Source organism: Solanum tuberosum, unplaced genomic scaffold, assembly GCF_000226075.1.
Source record: "Solanum tuberosum cultivar DM 1-3 516 R44 unplaced genomic scaffold, SolTub_3.0 scf00144, whole genome shotgun sequence".
NCBI lineage: Eukaryota > Viridiplantae > Streptophyta > Magnoliopsida > Solanales > Solanaceae > Solanum > Solanum tuberosum.
This window is the reverse complement of record NW_006239074.1, coordinates 819455-836902: the sequence shown is the minus strand read 5'-3', so window position 1 is coordinate 836902 and position 17448 is coordinate 819455. Positions and strand designations below refer to the sequence as shown.

The 17448-nt window shown below is 34.8% G+C and overlaps 2 protein-coding genes across 5 annotated transcripts; one reads left to right on the top strand and one right to left on the bottom strand.

Annotated features, from left to right (window-relative positions):
- Positions 1–279: 279 nt before the first annotated feature.
- LOC102584854 (inactive poly [ADP-ribose] polymerase RCD1) lies at positions 280–9282 on the bottom strand. Its single transcript, XM_006352843.2, has 8 exons — positions 8959–9282; positions 7515–7633; positions 5929–7157; positions 5257–5498; positions 3854–3951; positions 2604–2774; positions 2421–2516; positions 280–832 (listed from the first exon to the last, which is right to left on the bottom strand). The coding sequence occupies exons 3-8, from the start codon at positions 7032–7034 to the stop codon at positions 776–778; spliced, it is 1770 nt and encodes a 589-aa protein (XP_006352905.1). The 5' UTR covers positions 7035–7157; positions 7515–7633; positions 8959–9282; the 3' UTR covers positions 280–775.
- Positions 9283–11603: 2321 nt separating this feature from the next.
- Positions 11604–17416, top strand: LOC102584295 (uncharacterized). 4 transcript variants are annotated; one of them, XM_006352842.2, is made up of 5 exons: positions 11604–11777; positions 13428–13510; positions 14596–15191; positions 16134–16209; positions 17210–17416. In XM_006352842.2, exons 1-5 carry the CDS (start codon positions 11706–11708, stop codon positions 17244–17246), a joined length of 864 nt encoding a protein of 287 aa, XP_006352904.1. In that variant the 5' UTR covers positions 11604–11705; the 3' UTR covers positions 17247–17416. The 4 variants fall into 4 exon arrangements, with proteins under 4 accessions (XP_006352904.1, XP_006352903.1, XP_015166601.1 ...); XM_006352841.2 differs by having other exon boundaries at positions 16098–16209; XM_015311114.1 differs by lacking the exon at positions 11604–11777 and adding an exon at positions 12207–12784 and having other exon boundaries at positions 16098–16209.
- The last annotated feature ends 32 nt before the right edge of the window (positions 17417–17448 follow it).

Below are 17448 nucleotides of genomic sequence, written 5' to 3'. Positions count from 1 at the left end.
TCTTCTTGGTTCATACCAACAACCCATACGACCCATAAGTTAACCGTCAACACCACAAATTATGGAACAAAGATGTAATTGAAACACAACAGAGCCACTACTCGATTGTTACATAGAAGTTCTCTTGATAAAAAATTTCCCAATGTGGAGTACGGTAATTTAGAAGAACGAACCAAAAATCCTTTCAAACACAATTAAGAGTATAATATATATTCCGGAAGCTGCCTGTCATTTTCAATTTTCAAGAGATTTGGCCAAAAAATACACACATCATGTATCTCAAGATTTAAGAGTTTCTAGGAGGCAAGTGAATTATAGAAACATGATAATGCAAGTAAAGTAATCGCATCGAGGGAAACTCACAAAGGACAAATTTCACCCCTCAGCTTCAAAGAGATTAAAGTACAATGCATAAGCTTTAGTTAACATACAATGACACCGATGTTTGCTACAGTTTTATTCTCTTCAAGGCCAGGGTGGGGTGGGAACGAAGTTGGTCGCATGTCACCCAACCTAAAACCAATTTAAGCTCCAGTAACTTCTGCTGTGCACCAATTATTGCCATCACAGATAGGAGAGAAATGGAAGTCGCATATATAGAAGAAAAGAAGGGGCAAGTCTCGACATAACTGCATCTAATCACAAAATGTTCAAAGAAACTAAAGCTACATAACACCAAGAACAAAGAAAAGAGATAGAGAGAAGAGGATGACGCTTGATTGGTAAAAGTGGACTCTTGGCCACCAAGCAGGCAAACCACCTTTCTGGTACAGCCTCAACAATTACTCTCCCCACTCGGCACATTCATAAAGCATGGAGACGCGGAAGGCGGCTGCAAACACAAAGGACAAACAATTAAAACCTCAAAAAACCATTCTATACAATTCATTCAGTAGCCTGCATATACCAACTGCACATCCATATACTTGCCAAGAGTAGAATATATAAATCCCACCACATAAAAGAAGCAAAAGAGACTACAGAGAACATAGCAACAAAGGGAAGACCCAAAAAGATGTACTAATAAGATGTGTAAAGACCTATACCAACCAAATTAATAAAATAAACCCAGGAAGATGTAAACCAAGAGAAGTCACGTTGTGGAACGAGACCTCACAAATTTCACCCGTACATCTGAGAAATTCAAAGATCCAGGTGTAAATCACATTTACACTCTCTTAGTTACAAAAATATGCAGCACCTCGTATTTCAGGTCAAATAAATGGTATACTTAAGAGCCAAAATTGCACTTGCCCCTCAATTCCTAATCTAGTTTTCGATTTAATGGAATACAAATTCATCATATACCATAAAAACAAATCCAGTCAATTCTTGAATAAAACACTGATTTAATGAATTCATCGAAAGCTTTGATCAATCCTTCGAGACCATTCCATCATTCCCTACACATCCAGGATACAAGAGGAACAAAGTTGTACTTTACAAGTCATAATTATCTGTTACGAAATAGTCACTCAACTTTGTCTAAATATCACTAGAAGTCACTAAACAATGTTTTGTAATAAAAAATTCAATTCAACTTTACTCAAAGTATCATAGAAAATGTCTTATTTGTTTCCCTCTAAGTGACTCCATGATATTCAGGCAAATTTTAGCTTCTCTCCTCAGTAACAGACTTATTTATTAAAAATATAGTTTAGTGATTTCTGTGATATTTAGGTAAAGGTACTAACTTCTTCATTATAAAAATATTTTTGTTACTTGGGTACAATAAAGTAAAAGCTGAGTGTATCAATGATATTAACCCAAGAGCCGCTTCTAAAAATATACCAGTTGACATGCATGTCCTACATAAATGAATAACATTGAGACATCTATGTAATCTAGCATTTAGATTCTAAATTATCTTTAAGGTTTTTGAAATGACCAGATTCTTGTTCTGATGTTAGGATAATCTCATCCATTAACATCTAGTGGATCATTTACTAATATAGGGAATGAATTTCATCATGCCTTATACTGTAATCCTCCCCCCTACTTGTGTAAGCATTCTTATGATGATGATAGTACATCACTATAAAATTCACTCCTTGGAAACAAAGTAAAAGATAATGGAGAAAATCTGATAATGCCGCCACAACAAGGGCATTCAAAAATTTAGCAACCACCACCAACATAAACAACCAGATTGACTGTATAGTGACAACAGTAAGGTTTCAATACACTTTAAACTAGAGGATAGATTCTTGGACCAAAAAGGAAATACAAAACAAAAGGATACATATGCCACCTAAACTTTTTAAGAAAAACATGCCACCTAAACTAAGAGTAAACCAATTTTTTTTCCTACTTTGCTTAAACCAAAATCAATATATCAATTCGAGACAAGTGCAGTTGTCAACAAACACCCCATCGGAAGTACAAAACTACCAAATCATACATGGATCGGAGCACAGTACCTTACACTGGAGATTGGTTATGGTAGACTTCAATAACTGATCACCCACTATCAACCTCAGCCTTCTAATGAAATCGTTCCGGGAAATTTTCTTGCTCTAAGAAGAAAACAAAGGAGAGAGGTTCAGGGCGCAGGAAGAAAGTTAAAAAGGAAATTATTAGACACAACTGTCAACACAACATACCCTGAACAAGTCATAATGTGCATGAACCAATTTCAAATCTTTTGGAGACACTTTAGCTGAAATAGCTCCGAATAACATAGAGAAAGGCATCCAGGGGGATTTAGGGGATTTATTTGTACCCACACCAACACCACGGGATTGCTGTATGTTTCTTACAAATTGACAATTCCCCTAATAGCATAAAACAGGAGATGTTAAAACAAGGATATTAACTTATTGAGAAGACTTGGGCTAAAAATCCAAAGAAATTTCCATACTTCTTTGCAAGTGAACGATAAATTATTAAATGAAAGAAAAAAATATCGAGCAAAATGAAATAACTTTTCCCCCAAAATTGCAAACACTAGAAGAAGGCAGAGGCTAAAAATAAAAATATATCTTTTGAGTTTTGACTAGGTTATTTCTTAACTAACAGAACAGTTCCAATTAGAAAACAAGCAAAACTGCCTTGCCACCTAATAGTTTCTACATGTAGATGTGCTATGTAAAGCAATTGCATTGACAATCTCATTACTGTGCCAACAGCAACACAAGTCACAAGCCAAAAAGAAAGAAATTTATCACCCAGTTTGCTTCCTATGGTGTCAAGATATCATCATACTGAATGCTCCTTTAGCTAAAACTTGAGAACAGTCCCTCACTGGAAACTACACACACCCTTTTGCTTAGACTCGGAAGAATCAACTAAAAGAAGAGATCATTCTCTTTCTTCCAATAGTAAGATTACCGTAAGCGAGGAGATCAAGTGCAACAATGCTTAACATCAAAACAGTTTTGCTGACAAAATGATCAAAATTTTAGAATTCACACATCCTCTGAGAAGCTAACTTTAATCCACCTCTTACAAGTTCGCCAAGGTCTGTCAATGAATGAACATTCATATATAGGCAAAAATATGTGCTGATACAAAGCCTTCAAACCTCATATTGCAAATTCTTGTGCGGACCCGCAGCAAAAAATACAATCTCAAGTCATAGATCAGTTTTCTGAAGACGAGCGCACAGAAGGTACCCACTGGAGCAATCAACTTGTGCCAAGAGAAGCACTTCATGTTACCCCATATTGATGTAGTAAGGAAAATAGAACTCGCGTTAGTTATCTTCCCCTCAAAATAATTTTTGTTAACCTCTATCATATTAGCAAAACAATAACAAAGACCATTTATATTTACTTAATTTTTAATGCTTGCTGTTCTTTTTTTTGGGGCGGGGAATCGGGTGGAATGAGGGGCAAGTCGAATGAAGGATTACCAATTCTGTAGGCAATTTATTCAAGTCCAACTGCTCCTCAGATCCCTGAGAAGTAACTCTGGAGACATCAAGCCGACTTTCTTCCTTTATTGGAGCCCCTGGAAATAACATACAAACTCAGAGCCACTTCTGAAAATAGATGGTAAAAACAAACACAACCAAAATTAAAATGTATTTGAACATGAAGATTACTCAATCAGTAAGCCAACCATCAGTGAGTGGTAATAAAGTAATTTGAAAAGTATAATTACTGAATGGCACATTAAATCGGCATAAATGTTCTTTTTACGCCTTGGATAAATAAATCAATATGTTATGCTGTAAAATAGGTGGAACATCTTTATCTCTCTACTTCAAAAATACCTTTGAGCAGTGTATTATGATTGCAAGTTTCTCTCTTTTAATCATTGATAAGCTAGTCTTACTCTAGAACCTTCTCCATAATGATATAAAAGTTCTTATGTATTAAAATAAGGCATCGTGGAACTAAATAGCTAGTGCCATCGTGTTTAACGTCCTCCAAAAGCCCATAAAATATCAATGATGTAAGCCAAAATCCCACAAACTTCTTAACAATGGACTATCAAGCCCAATTATCTGAAAAAGACTCCAAACAAATTAATCTATGGTTTCCAAGCAATGTTCCATTAAATGCAGCCTTCAGCAGTTCCGAATACATTTTGAAAATCTAAAAAAGGAAATCAAACAAAATATAATAACGATGACCATCAGATCATAAATAGTTTAGATCAAGATCCTTCAATGTGGGGCACTAGAAATAGAACAATCACATAACAAGGCTAAGAAACGTGTCATTGTCACAGTGACCCGAATCCTCAACATTACATGTGCGGAAAGTGACAACACAACCTGACAATTGTTAAGAAAGTTACAAAGTTATTTACTTCACAAATAACAAAACAATAGTGTTGCACATCATAATAATCATTACAAGTATTCAAAACAAGAGCCAACTTCTGTGTTCAAAACTTTTCTCAGGCAGCAAATATCTCAAAATCCCATCTTTAAATAGTAGGAAAAGTAGTAACACAAGACATGATCGCCAAAGTGGTGCACATCCAAATCTTTTGTGTTAGTTGATCAAGCATAGTAATTTTATTTTTAAAGCAAGTTTTTTTTAAAAGGGAAGTAGGTCCCTGGATGTAGAATTAACAGATAATGTTTGACTGATTTCACAGATAAAACGTGAACTAAAAAACTCTGTTACTTTGGAAGTCTGAAGTACTGCAATATTAAAAATAACAAAGAGGAAATGCTGTAGTTTCTCTTTAAGGGAAGATGAGACATACTCAGGGTAATCAACAATCAACACACTATTTAACTTCATACTAATCATGATATTCTGACATTTAAATGTAAGGAAAACGAGATAAATAAGACACCTTCTGCTCCTGAAGACATCCTGAAGCTCACAACATATTCGGGATATATGTGTGTGTTCATATTCATGTTCCAAACAGTATAGTAAGTAGGACTCTCCAGATCATCAACACCACTATCATATTTCTCATTGCTTGGGTAAGATTGCTCAGAGCCAAAATGCAAAAGTTCTTCATTGCCCAAAATGACACGACAAAGAACCATGTAACGGATGCCATTTTCGTCAATATCACAGCTAGCGGCACTGATGAAGAGACAAAAAAAAAGTGAAACTGAAGTTAGATCCTCCTGAAAGATAAGATCAGTGGAATACAGAGGACAATTATTTTTTTTGACAATTATTGTTTCTTTTGTTTTTTTTTTTTTTTTATGGGGGAGGGGGGGATGTTTTCATTAAATATCAGGAGATGATATCATAATCACAACCAAATGTGTTCAGAACACAGCATTGTGTTCTTTAAGATATTATTTCCCCTTTTTATTTCCTGAACACCCCCTGCAGTTATAGGAGGAGCGCAGTAAAAAAAATTGGAACTGCATAATCACAATGATCAATGATCTCCATTAAGCAACTGGATAAATTTAAAAACCATTCTAAGATCATGATATTGGAACTCCAAACAATAATGAGATCATCAATAAAAATGATTTCTCATTACAAAGTATTACCCAACCTTTTAGAGGCACAGTCCTGGGCAATGAGGTGCACTCCGACGCCAAGATTAGTCTTCTGTCCACGTGCCCCATGCATAAGGCCATAGTTCATAATTGTAGATACTACCTCTTTGGAAGCGGCAAGCCAAGCATACCGAACATTGGAGTTCCCACGATACTTTTGGGTTATCTCAACCTGCTTCTCAAACAGTTCCAAGCGATTTCTCATATATTTACTTAAGCATTGACTAATTTTGACTATATCCACCATACAGATGGTATTCATTCCCTTAACAAACATAGTTTTAACAGATTCTGCATCCACCAACTTAAGTGTATCCTCTAATATAGGAGACAGACTTTCCTGATCCTGTTGATTTTCTGCCACATATGATTTTTGATCAACAGCAAATTGTTGATTATCTTTTAAAGGATCGACTTTAATCCTTTTAACACGGACATTTGACTCTTCCACACCTTCATCCACTTTGCAATTATTCGGTCCATTAAAATCTATTTCAAGATGCAACTTGATGTTAGTTGCCCTATCCGGCTCAGCAGCACTGAATTCTTCAGTTCTCTGCGATTGGATTTCAAAGTTGTCATGCATTTTACAACTGAGGAGACATAAATCAGGGAAGAAACAGCCACCTGCTTCGTCTATCCAGGCGATGGGTTTCTCTAATCCAGTAACCAAATTTACCTGAACCATATATAGAATATCAAGTATTACATGAAAGCCACCAAAGTTCACCTCAATCACAGCCTTCTTTGCACGAAAATCTTCTTTGACTATACGAACAATATCTTGAGGGAAATCATTCCATTCACCATTCTGATGATATAAAACACGTTGTGGCAATCCACTTTTAATGAAATTTGAGTAGTTCTTAAGTGTCGATTTCCTGAGATGTGATCTGCAATTAGATTCACCTTCTACAGTCCTTTTCCTCTTACCAAGCTTGCTATAAAATGAGCTACAATTTGGTTGAAATGATAGCTCCTCCAGCTTCTCAGTGCCAGCTCCAACTATACGTGCCACGTACTGAGATGCTACTTTACTTTTTGAGTCGACGTCAGCTGTCCTACGGTCATTATCTAACACTTCAACCCAGTTTGACTCCATTTATCTACAGGCAACTACTATTTACAAATTTCTAACAGAAAGACTAAATCCTAAACTAGTATAGCACAGGTCTGTCATAACGAATTTCTGAGAAGCCGCATCATGAAGAACGAAATGCAAAACCTGACAGGAGAAAAAAGGCAATTAGAAAACCGTTCATTCGAAATAAAATGGATAAGGATCTCTTCACATGAGCAGCACGATACTCGCATAAAAGAACATGTCATAGTTAAAAATTACATAGCTAAGGTAATCTAACACTAACTGAACACTGAGTCCAGCAATAGAAGTAAATTTCATGTTTTTTGGTGTGCGAAACAAAAGCAAATATTTTTCACACTTCTTTGTGAAAGAAAAAGTAAATTTCATGCCTAAACATATATAACTATGTGCCAAATTTATTTACTTCCTGCAAGTGTGAACATCTCTCCCTAAAATCAGTAAATTGTTCCGATGCCTATGGAACTTTGAGAAACCTACCAAATTCTGCAATGAGTGGCCATCTCGGCAGAAGCACGTTGTCTCCATAATGTTGATGTCAAGTCAACAAATTTCCCTTTGTACAAAGGTAACTTACGAGCTAATTTAATTCACCTCCTCTGAAAACATAATTTTTGTTAGCATTGAAAGACAAAAAGATGCACATAAAAATGCCGAAACTTAAATTTCCAGATAAAAGGAAATAAATAAAGAAAAAAGGAATTAAGGTCTTATCATTATCTTTCTAGCAAGAATATCAAGATTAGCATTACACTTAAATCTCTTACTTGCACTTAAAACTTCAGCTAATATTCAACCATGAACAAACACCAGAGAAACAACCACGTGAACTTTTTGTGTTTTTCACCTTTTTGTTTTCAAAACCTTCTTGAATTAACTTATAATTCAGCAAACATGTAACCCCAATAAAATATATACATACATATTATGATTTAGCACTTCTCGATAAATATCATTTTTTATTATTCTATTGGGTGTACAAGAAAAGGACTTCTTCTTGATTATTGGCGCCTCACACCCAACCATTCAAGATAACGCTCGTATCCTCTGTATTTCAGAGGCGGTTGGCACAGAGTTAGCTGAGTGTATATATAGGTGTCTCCTGTCTGTTGGTAACACCACGATGGGAGACTATGAGTAGAACTATGAGGGGCAAAGATTCTAATCCAAATGGCTAGGTAATTTCGTCACATGCCGCCTCCTTGACTGGACAGTTACTGAGGATGTACTTATTACCATGTGGAATTGTCAAGGTGCCGATGTCGCCAATTTACACACAAGCTTTCATGGCTATACAAAGTTAGCATTGTTCTCATATTTCAATTCTTCAATATAAACATGCCCGCAAATTCACAATATTGTCAAGTACCCCTTTAATTAGTCAGATGCCTCTCCTTGTTTTCTCAACAACTGGGACACACAATCCGCATGTCTAATTAAGAAGTGATAATCAAATTAAGTATTCCGCTCTAGTGTAAAAATATAACCCTCACTTAATTTAATCTCATCTTCGTATATATAAAACCTCAATAAACTTACCTGGAAAATGAAAAAAAAAAACTTGCTACTTCAATAATTTATCAAACCGCACCGCAAATAACCAGCAAAAGTCAAATAATTTTTCATGATTTATGTAACAAGAAAAAACTTTAAAAAACGATTTTTTTTTTCTCTCAGCACAATTTTTCATGATTTTATAACTAGAAAAAACTTCAAAAAATACTCACAAAATAGAAACAAATCGGAAAATAATATTTTATCACAAATTAATTCCAGAAAAATAAATTCCCAGCCGATCTACCCTGGAAACCTTCGGATTTAGCAAAATTACTTCCAAAACAACGCAAATCGAAACAAATCAGTCCAGATCCAAGCAGTGAACCAAAAAAAAAAAAAACTTGTTTTACCCTGCTTTAACATATACCTTTCATAGATCAAACGCCGTCGTCTTTATCTTTGTGGTCGTCTCGGAGAAAGAATCAAAGGATACAGAGAGATAACTGAGGAACGAACGATCAAACAAAGCAGCGGAGATCACGAGACGACGGCGTTGATACGGAGATGGAATTCACTGAATAGCTTGTGAAACTCATCAGCTAAATTATTTTATAATTAATAATAAAGAAAACATTTATAGTTTCTGAGAAAAATTCAACACTTTGAATTGTAAGTTACTTGGGCGAAAAGAAAGAAAATAAATTATATTTTTGAGCGAAAAAGATAGGAAAGAGAGATGGGTCGGCAACATTACCTTGTAGCTTCCATTAGTGAAGGTATTATCTATGTAAAGGGGTAGTGTGAAGGCAAACGATGTCGTTTTAGTTCTCGAAAATACGTAAACGACGTCGTTGTATTTGTTTTGTCCGTTGTGTATACTTTTTGACCTTTTGTTGAACTATTGAAAAAGTTGTTTTCAATTTAGCCTCTTTGATTGAAGGGTGTATTTGGTTTTTCAATATTTTTTATATTTAATTAGTTACATAAAAATAATTTTTTTTTAAAAAGAACTATTAATGTTTTGTTGATGGTGTCTATTCATTTCTTAAAACATACCCTTTTATTCATTTCCACTGTCGGGCAGAAAACCCTAGTTTCACTTATGAGCATATTTTATGTCGATAAAAAATAATCGCATTAATCATTTTATTGAAGTGAATAGCTTAATTTTTAAAAATTTTAAATACGCATAACTTCAAAATTTATAATTAAAATTTTGTGGAGTTCTGGTGTTTTTTATTTTGCAATATTCTTTGTATTTATAAATATTTGGTTTAATTGAATATAAAAAAAAAATGGATTTTTGAGATATGGCTATCAAAATTTAAAAATCAAAATATAAAGTATAAAAAAGTAGAAGATGAATGAAAAATGTGGAGTAAATAACCCATATTTATTGTTGAGGAAAGAAATATAGTTCACATGAGGAAGAAAAAGATATAAATTCATGTGAGGAAGAAATAAAACGAACTATCTCGGATACTATGAACTCCTCCGAAGGGAAGGATGGCAATTTAATTATTTATCCATTTGGGTCTGATAGATTCTATTTTTCTCTTTCTTCAATAGAAAGGAGGGGGGTCAATTTTCTTGTAGAGTTGTATGCACAAAAAGTGCATGTACGATTGTTCAATTCTATTTTTTTTCTATTATTTATCTTTCTTTTCTCTTTGCTTTATCATGTGAGATAGAGGAAGCTCTTATTTTGTTATATCATTAGGATAATGATACATGAACCTTATAGTGCTTCTTATATGGCACAAGTAGGCGAATTTGTCCTGATTAAAACTGATGAAATTATGTGAAACCCTCACAAGGGTTTATGAACAAAGAACGGGTAAACTCTTCTGGATTGTACACGAAGATATGAAAAGAGATATTTTTATGTCAGCAATAGAAGCTCAGGCTTAATATTACCTTTACTTGATGTAATATTATTTTGGATGAATTGGAAATTGATGAGGATAACAGGGTTAAAGGATGATAGTTATTATTCGCTCATATATGACCGAACTGTCTGTTTTGATGTGTGTTTCTAGAGAAGGTTCTTTTTTGTGCTTAGGATTAAAAAAATGTATATTTTAACGTTGGACTCTGTTATTCTTGGCGTGCCGGAATTTCAATCAATTTTTAAAAGTTTAATTTGAATTTTTTTACATATAATTAGATCCATTAAACACATCACGTAAAATCCTTTATTATAAAATAATTTATAGTTATATCACAAGTAACATGTAAAAAATTTGGTTGATTTTTAAAATTATATCAGTGTCATAAATTATGACATAGAAAATAATATATATTATTTTTAAATTACATAAAAATATCATAAATACAAATTATTAACAATTAAAATATTTAAAAGATATTAAATTTAATAGACTCTCCAAATTTCATTTGTGTTCATCTTTAACTTTTCTTATTGCATCCAAAAGTTCTGGTATTGTCCTTTCGAACTACACCATAATATTGTGAAGAGTTATAGATACGATAAGTGTTTCCTTACGCATTATTGGTTCTAAAGGTATTGTATCATCTACAATTTCATTGTCAACATTGTTTTTTATGGTATCCACAATTTCTTCTAAACTTTGAACTACATAATTAAATAGGTTATTGACGTTCATTTTATTGCGTTAACCGAGATAATTAATCATGACCTCAAGTACATAAATGACATTTTACATGTGGGTGGGTCCATTCAAATTTTATGAGATTTCATCCTCCAAATATATTTTATAATGTCAAAAATAATTTGTTGCTGTCTTTTGCTGAAAATTTGTCGTCCAAGTCGGGATTGTCAAACTCATAACATTCAAAACATATTTTTTATTGGATTAGTTTCATGTCTCACTTCATAGCCTCTAATATCCTACGATAAAACTTGTTCCGATAATACATCTAGAAAGCTTTTATTATCTGAGCATTATAAGGTTGAATCTCAAAAAACTCTATAAATTAATAATTTATCAATTAAATAATACTTTTATAAAATAAAAATATTTCACGTCCCAACTATACTAATTTAGTGAAGTTTTATTGTAATATGAGACGAAGAGGGAAAATAATTAATTTTAGCAGCTAATCCAAAAAGACCATCAAAGTTAAACCCTGCAAAACGCAGCTTAAACCCTGCTGCAATTCTCTTGCAACTCAGCAGAGTAGAAAGCGAAAATGGGGGAAAACGATTTGTGGGACGATTCAGCCCTCGTTAATGCGTTCAACGATGCCGTATCCAAGTACAAGGTTCTCCCTTCACTCTACAATCTATCAAAACTCACACTTACATCGCTCTTACTAGTTATGTCAGCTGTATTTTCAATTTTTGCTTTTAACGCAGTTCTTCTGAACTCAAAATTGCTCCTCTTTCTAGATGTATTAGTAATCTAATCATTCATATTCCTTCTCTAGTTGGCGATAATTTTTGGACTTGATTAGTATAATTTAGGTAAAAAATGAAATACAAATGGAGTGGAATGGGATAATAGAGGGTTCATTTACCCGAACAGTGTTGTAATTGAGGGTAGCTGTTGTTTTAATATTACATATGCAATTGTAATACTTTCTGGCTTCAATTTAAGATATTCAGGAAGAAAATTAAGAAACCCCATTTTTTGTTTTTCCTTGTTAGTATGGACTACCAGCACGAAATTCATTAGGCTAGAGTGTTGATCGCATTGTATGTGGTCAAAAAGGAACATGGTGTCATTTGGTCTTGATTATAGTTGTTTTCAGGTCATCTTGTAGGCACTCGACTATTCAACCAAGTACCTCATTACTCCAAGTCTCTGACTAGCACAGGTGTTGGGTAACTCCCAATCAAGGCATAGGTAGAATAGCAGTGTAGTTAATCTCTTTTAGGTTGAATTTTTTTTCACTTGACAACTTTTGCTATTGGCCTTTAGTCTTGAGTAAAGCTCTAGGGAGTTGGATATTGTGAAGAGATTGGAAGCATTAAGTTGGAACGAGAAAATGATATTTACATGAGGACCCATCTTTTCTACTTTAATTGTGCCTTTCATTTATTTGACTTTGGGTTCTAGTATGTCAAGGGGATGATTTATGGTGTTTTTTGCTGCCAATGTATCTGAGATGACAGGGTAGAAAGAACAGAAGCGATGTGGATTCCGTTATATTGTGTTGTCGGAGGAGCACTAGAGAATTGTGTGGTGCTGGAATAAGGGAAAGGAGGGCTAAAGAGAGAAAAAAATGTTGTTTTCCGTTACGGGAGGGAAGAAAGCATTTCCTACAATGTATGTACCAGAGAGCAATACTTAGTGATAAAGTTCTTTTAAAGTAATTTTTAGGTATACTTTCAAGGATGTAGTTCATTTTATTTACTATGTCCTGCGTTTGAGGATGTTATGAGAGATGCTTTTGTCTTTATCTGAGAGCAAGTAGAACTTTCCTGGGTGCATCTTCCATTATGCAGGCTATTTTCGTATGTGAAGTTGGGTCTACTAATTTCTTTTCTGTCATTCTTACTTAAAATCTTGTTGAACTTCAATTTAAGTTTGTTTTTATCTCTGGGATGCTGGATGCCACAGTTGAATAAAGTATCTTGGCTCTCCTTTCTCCCCCTTTGCTGTTCCTTCTTCTTAACGATCATCATCCTCGACATCATTTTGATTCCACTACTTCTCTGCATTGGCCATGATCTTTTGACTCCTCCTAACTTCCCTAGCTTCCATACAGCCTGATTTTCTCTCAGACCCTCCAAATCAGTCTTCATCCCTACCCCTTCCATAAAGACAGCCAAATTTAAGTCACAGCTGCTTTTGCACAGAGCCTAGAATCAAACACAATACTTGTTTACTGATTGTTATCATTTCTTACTCCTTTTCCCTTTCTAAGAAAACTTTATATGTTTCTCTTGATGTTCTTTCCAATTTCCAGATTATGCATAGTAAAGGAGCTAAAGTTAGCAGCAAAGAGGAGAATGTGACAGCTCCTGACGACGGAAGCAATGTGCTTAAAAGGTCCATTTGTGATTCAATTAGAGTGATATTTCTTTTTATTTTTTCTTTCGAACTATTTTAATGATTAAAAATTATTATAAAGGAAATGCTATCAGCTAAGAAGACTCGGACATTTCTAGCTCTTAATGAATTCAATTTATGACTCAAACTGAGTGATATTAAATGGAAAAGTTTGTTATTTTCTAATTCTTAATGAATTCAATTTATGACTTCAAATGAGTGCTATTAAATGAGCTTGAAAGGCCTATTCATGGTTTGAATCAACTGATATTTCTTTTTATCTCTTCTTTGAGCTTTTTAGTGTTAAAAAAATAATACATAGGAAATGCAATTACTTGAAAAGATTTGCACATATCTACAGAATTGGAAAAGTTTGGTGTTTTCTAACTCTTTTTATTACGTAATTCTCTTAAATTGATGCATCTTTAGATGTCTGCTAGTAGTTGATTTGTTCTGCTAGGATTTCAACTTAGAGCTATGTTAAGTACTTTTACTTTGCCTTTCTAGTAGGGCTGATTAAAGTTATTACATATTCCGGTTGGTAGACTTATAGGTCATGTATCATCTTTTGATGATTTATCGTTGCAATACGCTGTTTACATGCCACAACTTCCCCTGTTTATTGCTTTATTGATCTCCCTGTATCCACTTCGTTTTCTTTTTGTTTGCTTCACATGTGCCAGCCTGGGTAGTAAATATGCAGAGGTACTCCCTCTGTCCCAATTTATGTGAAGGAGTTTGGAGTACTTGGGTCAAAACACTTGATTGTGACTATGAATAAACTATACATATTTGAAAACTATCCCCCACTTGTGGGATATCACTGGGTATAATGTTGCATTTGAAAACTTTGCGACATACTACAGGTCAATGGTCAACATCTAATGATTCAAAATATTTTTAAGAATAGTCAAAGAAAAAACTGTTTTACTCCCCAAACCGTAATACCTTTACATAAAATGGGACTGAGGGAGTACTTCTCGTGATAATCTTTTTCAAGTTACATCAGGAAAAAACAATTTACTGTCTGGAGACTGACATTCTTCTTTATCCTCTTTGTTTTGTTTTCACCTGTGTGGATGAAGCAAAGAAGAGAGAGATGATAACAGCAAAGTTACACCAGATACCACTACAGAAATGGGGGATGCAAGCAGCCTTCCACTAGTAAAAGAAAATTCCTCTTTTGAGGCAATTCCTCCTGAAAACCATACTGGTCAACTGAATGAGCAAAACACCCAGGATAAGGCCATAGAGAACAGCAGTTCACAGAGTTTAGAAGATTACAACCAGTTACTCTACAAATATTATGAACTTGAGGATCAAAGGCAAAAGATTTTGCAGCAACTTAACCAGTTTGGCATTTGGGGTGATCAAAATTCTGGTTCTGCTTCTCAAGAACATCAAGCTTATGCATCACATAATTTAAATCAAACAGATTCTTCTTTCTACTGCCCATATGGATGCCAAAGTTGGGTGTCTCCATGCACTGCATCACCTTGTTGTTTGTGTGTAAATCAGGATGACAAACCATGCGATGCTTCTTTACAATGTGTTCAAGAAAAGAAATCATCTCCTCAAAACCCTAATTTGGTTGATACAGCAATGAAAGCTGCAGAAAAAGCACTCTCCTCTTTAAAGCAAGCTTCTAACACGGCTTCACTGAATTCATTTGCAAAGGAAGGTGAGCAGCTCTCTTGATGCTTGAGTGCATGACTGCTTTCTTTTTATGTCTAGGGTGTGATGTGGTAGTAACTGGAAGATCCTTCAATTTTCTATTACATAATGAGGTGAAATGAATACGGACAAGAAGAAGACAGAGGTGGAGAAGAGGGGGGTGGGGGGTGGGAGGGGGGAGCAAGTTGTTACTTGATTGATTATGGATTACATGTGTGTTTGGTACAAAGGATTTTCCAATTTCCCATGTTTGGTTGGTCAAATATTTTGGAAAACGTTCTCTAGAAAAACAAGCTCCTTAAAATCAGGAAAATGACTTGCCTAATAAAGTAGGGAAAGCAAGTTTCAATAGTGACATTCCACATTGATTGTGTCCTCCCACCTTCCAACACATCTCATCTTTACCCCCGCACCCCTTCCTCCCCACCCTCACCTACCATAGTATTTGTCTAAATTATATACAATTGCTTTTAGGATAATATTTGCTTACCTACTGAACACGAAAAAATAAGTAGGAAACCCACTTATTTTCCTAGGGAACATTTTTCAAGAAAATATTTTCCATGGAAAACACTTTCCTTCATACCGAAAACACCCTACAAATGAAGATATTTTCTTTAGGAAATTTGCAATGAAAAATTTTCCTTTAGTAGAAGTCAACATCTCAGTATCTCTGGGTAGCAGGGCAATTGAGCAATCTCTGTCCATTGATTCTAGGTCCTGCTACACTGAATGCATGTTGATGACTTACTGCTAGGAGCACTAGCATCATATAATACAATGAGGATCTCAAATTTACTACAGAAATTCAGAGAACAACAAAAAGATCCAATATGATGTGAGAAAGAACTTTAATCTTTCAAATGTCCTTATATTCTTTTAAGTACTTTGTTTTAACTCTTTCTCATTTCAGGAAAACAAATAGAGATGATTAACCCTGTTGCTGCAGAGAAAACTGGCGGCTTGGAGACGGATCTAGCGGAAGTGCTGAATGCATGGTACTCTGCCGGTTTTTACACTGGAAAGTAAGTTTATGTGAAGTTCGATTCTTCAATGGATGATCTGATATTCTCCAGTGTACCTTTCTGTGGAAACTGTTGCTTAACACCAAACTCTTGCAAATGTGGTAAATTTGAAAAAAATTGAAAGCAAGCTGTTTCAGAATCAGACCATGCAAATATTTGCTCGTAAACATAATTTTCTGGTTGAAGTTCAAAAAGGATCCATATCACCTCTTCAGTTGAGTGACTTTACTCTATAAAGGTTAGCTGCACGAAGTTCTCTTGCTGTCCCGTAGAGAAAAAAATGGCTGGTGATATCTTCTCATCAGCTGCTTAAGATTTAGTGGGTAGAGTTATCTGATACTACTTTAGTTGGTAGGAGGTAGCAGGTACCTGTGAAATAGTCAAGGTGCGCCCAAGCTCGTCCGAACAACATCGTTGTCAAAAGAAAGATAAAGTCTTCAATGATGGAACCTTTAAAGGCACCAGTGTAAGAATTCCAGTTGTAGGTCAAAGGTAGACGACAGTTAAGACTTAAGAGTATGGTTCTAAAGTCTTCCAATACTAATATCTTTTCTGTTGTGAGTATTTGAAGTGCTCTCATAGCAGGATTTGGGTTAATATTCATTAGAAGATGACCTATCTCAGGGTGTGTTTGGTACAGAGGTTTTCCAATTTTCCCTCGTTCGGTTGGAACAACTTCCCTAATGGAAGTAGGGTAATCAAGTTTCACAAATGGTATTCCACATCGATTGTGTCCTTCCCACCCTCCAACACAACTCATCTTCCCCGCTATTCCCATAACCCCAACCGCACACCCCTACCTACACTCTAACCTTTCATAGTACTTGTTTAGATTATATACAACTGTTTTTACTTTTTAGGGTAATAATTTTTGCTTACATATCGAACACAAGAAAATAAGTAAGATGCTGCCCACTTATTTTCTAGAAAAAGTTTTCCATGAGTGTTCCCGTTTCAGTTAGATTTGTAGCTCAACCCCTGAAATTTGGATGTGATGCAGGTATCTTTCAGAGCAATCCAAGAAGAGAGATGGTTAGCATCGTACTGATTCAGTTGGAACTCAAATGTGTTGTTGTCAATTCGACAGAGAAAAAAATCATGTATTAATGTTTGTGCACTAGAATTCAAAGCTGTGATGTAAAACTAGACTTTGTACAGCATTTCTGGTAGGTTGATTTTTCGAAATATTGACAAAACAGTTTTTTTTCTTTTTTTTTTGGGGGGGGGGGGGGGGGGGGG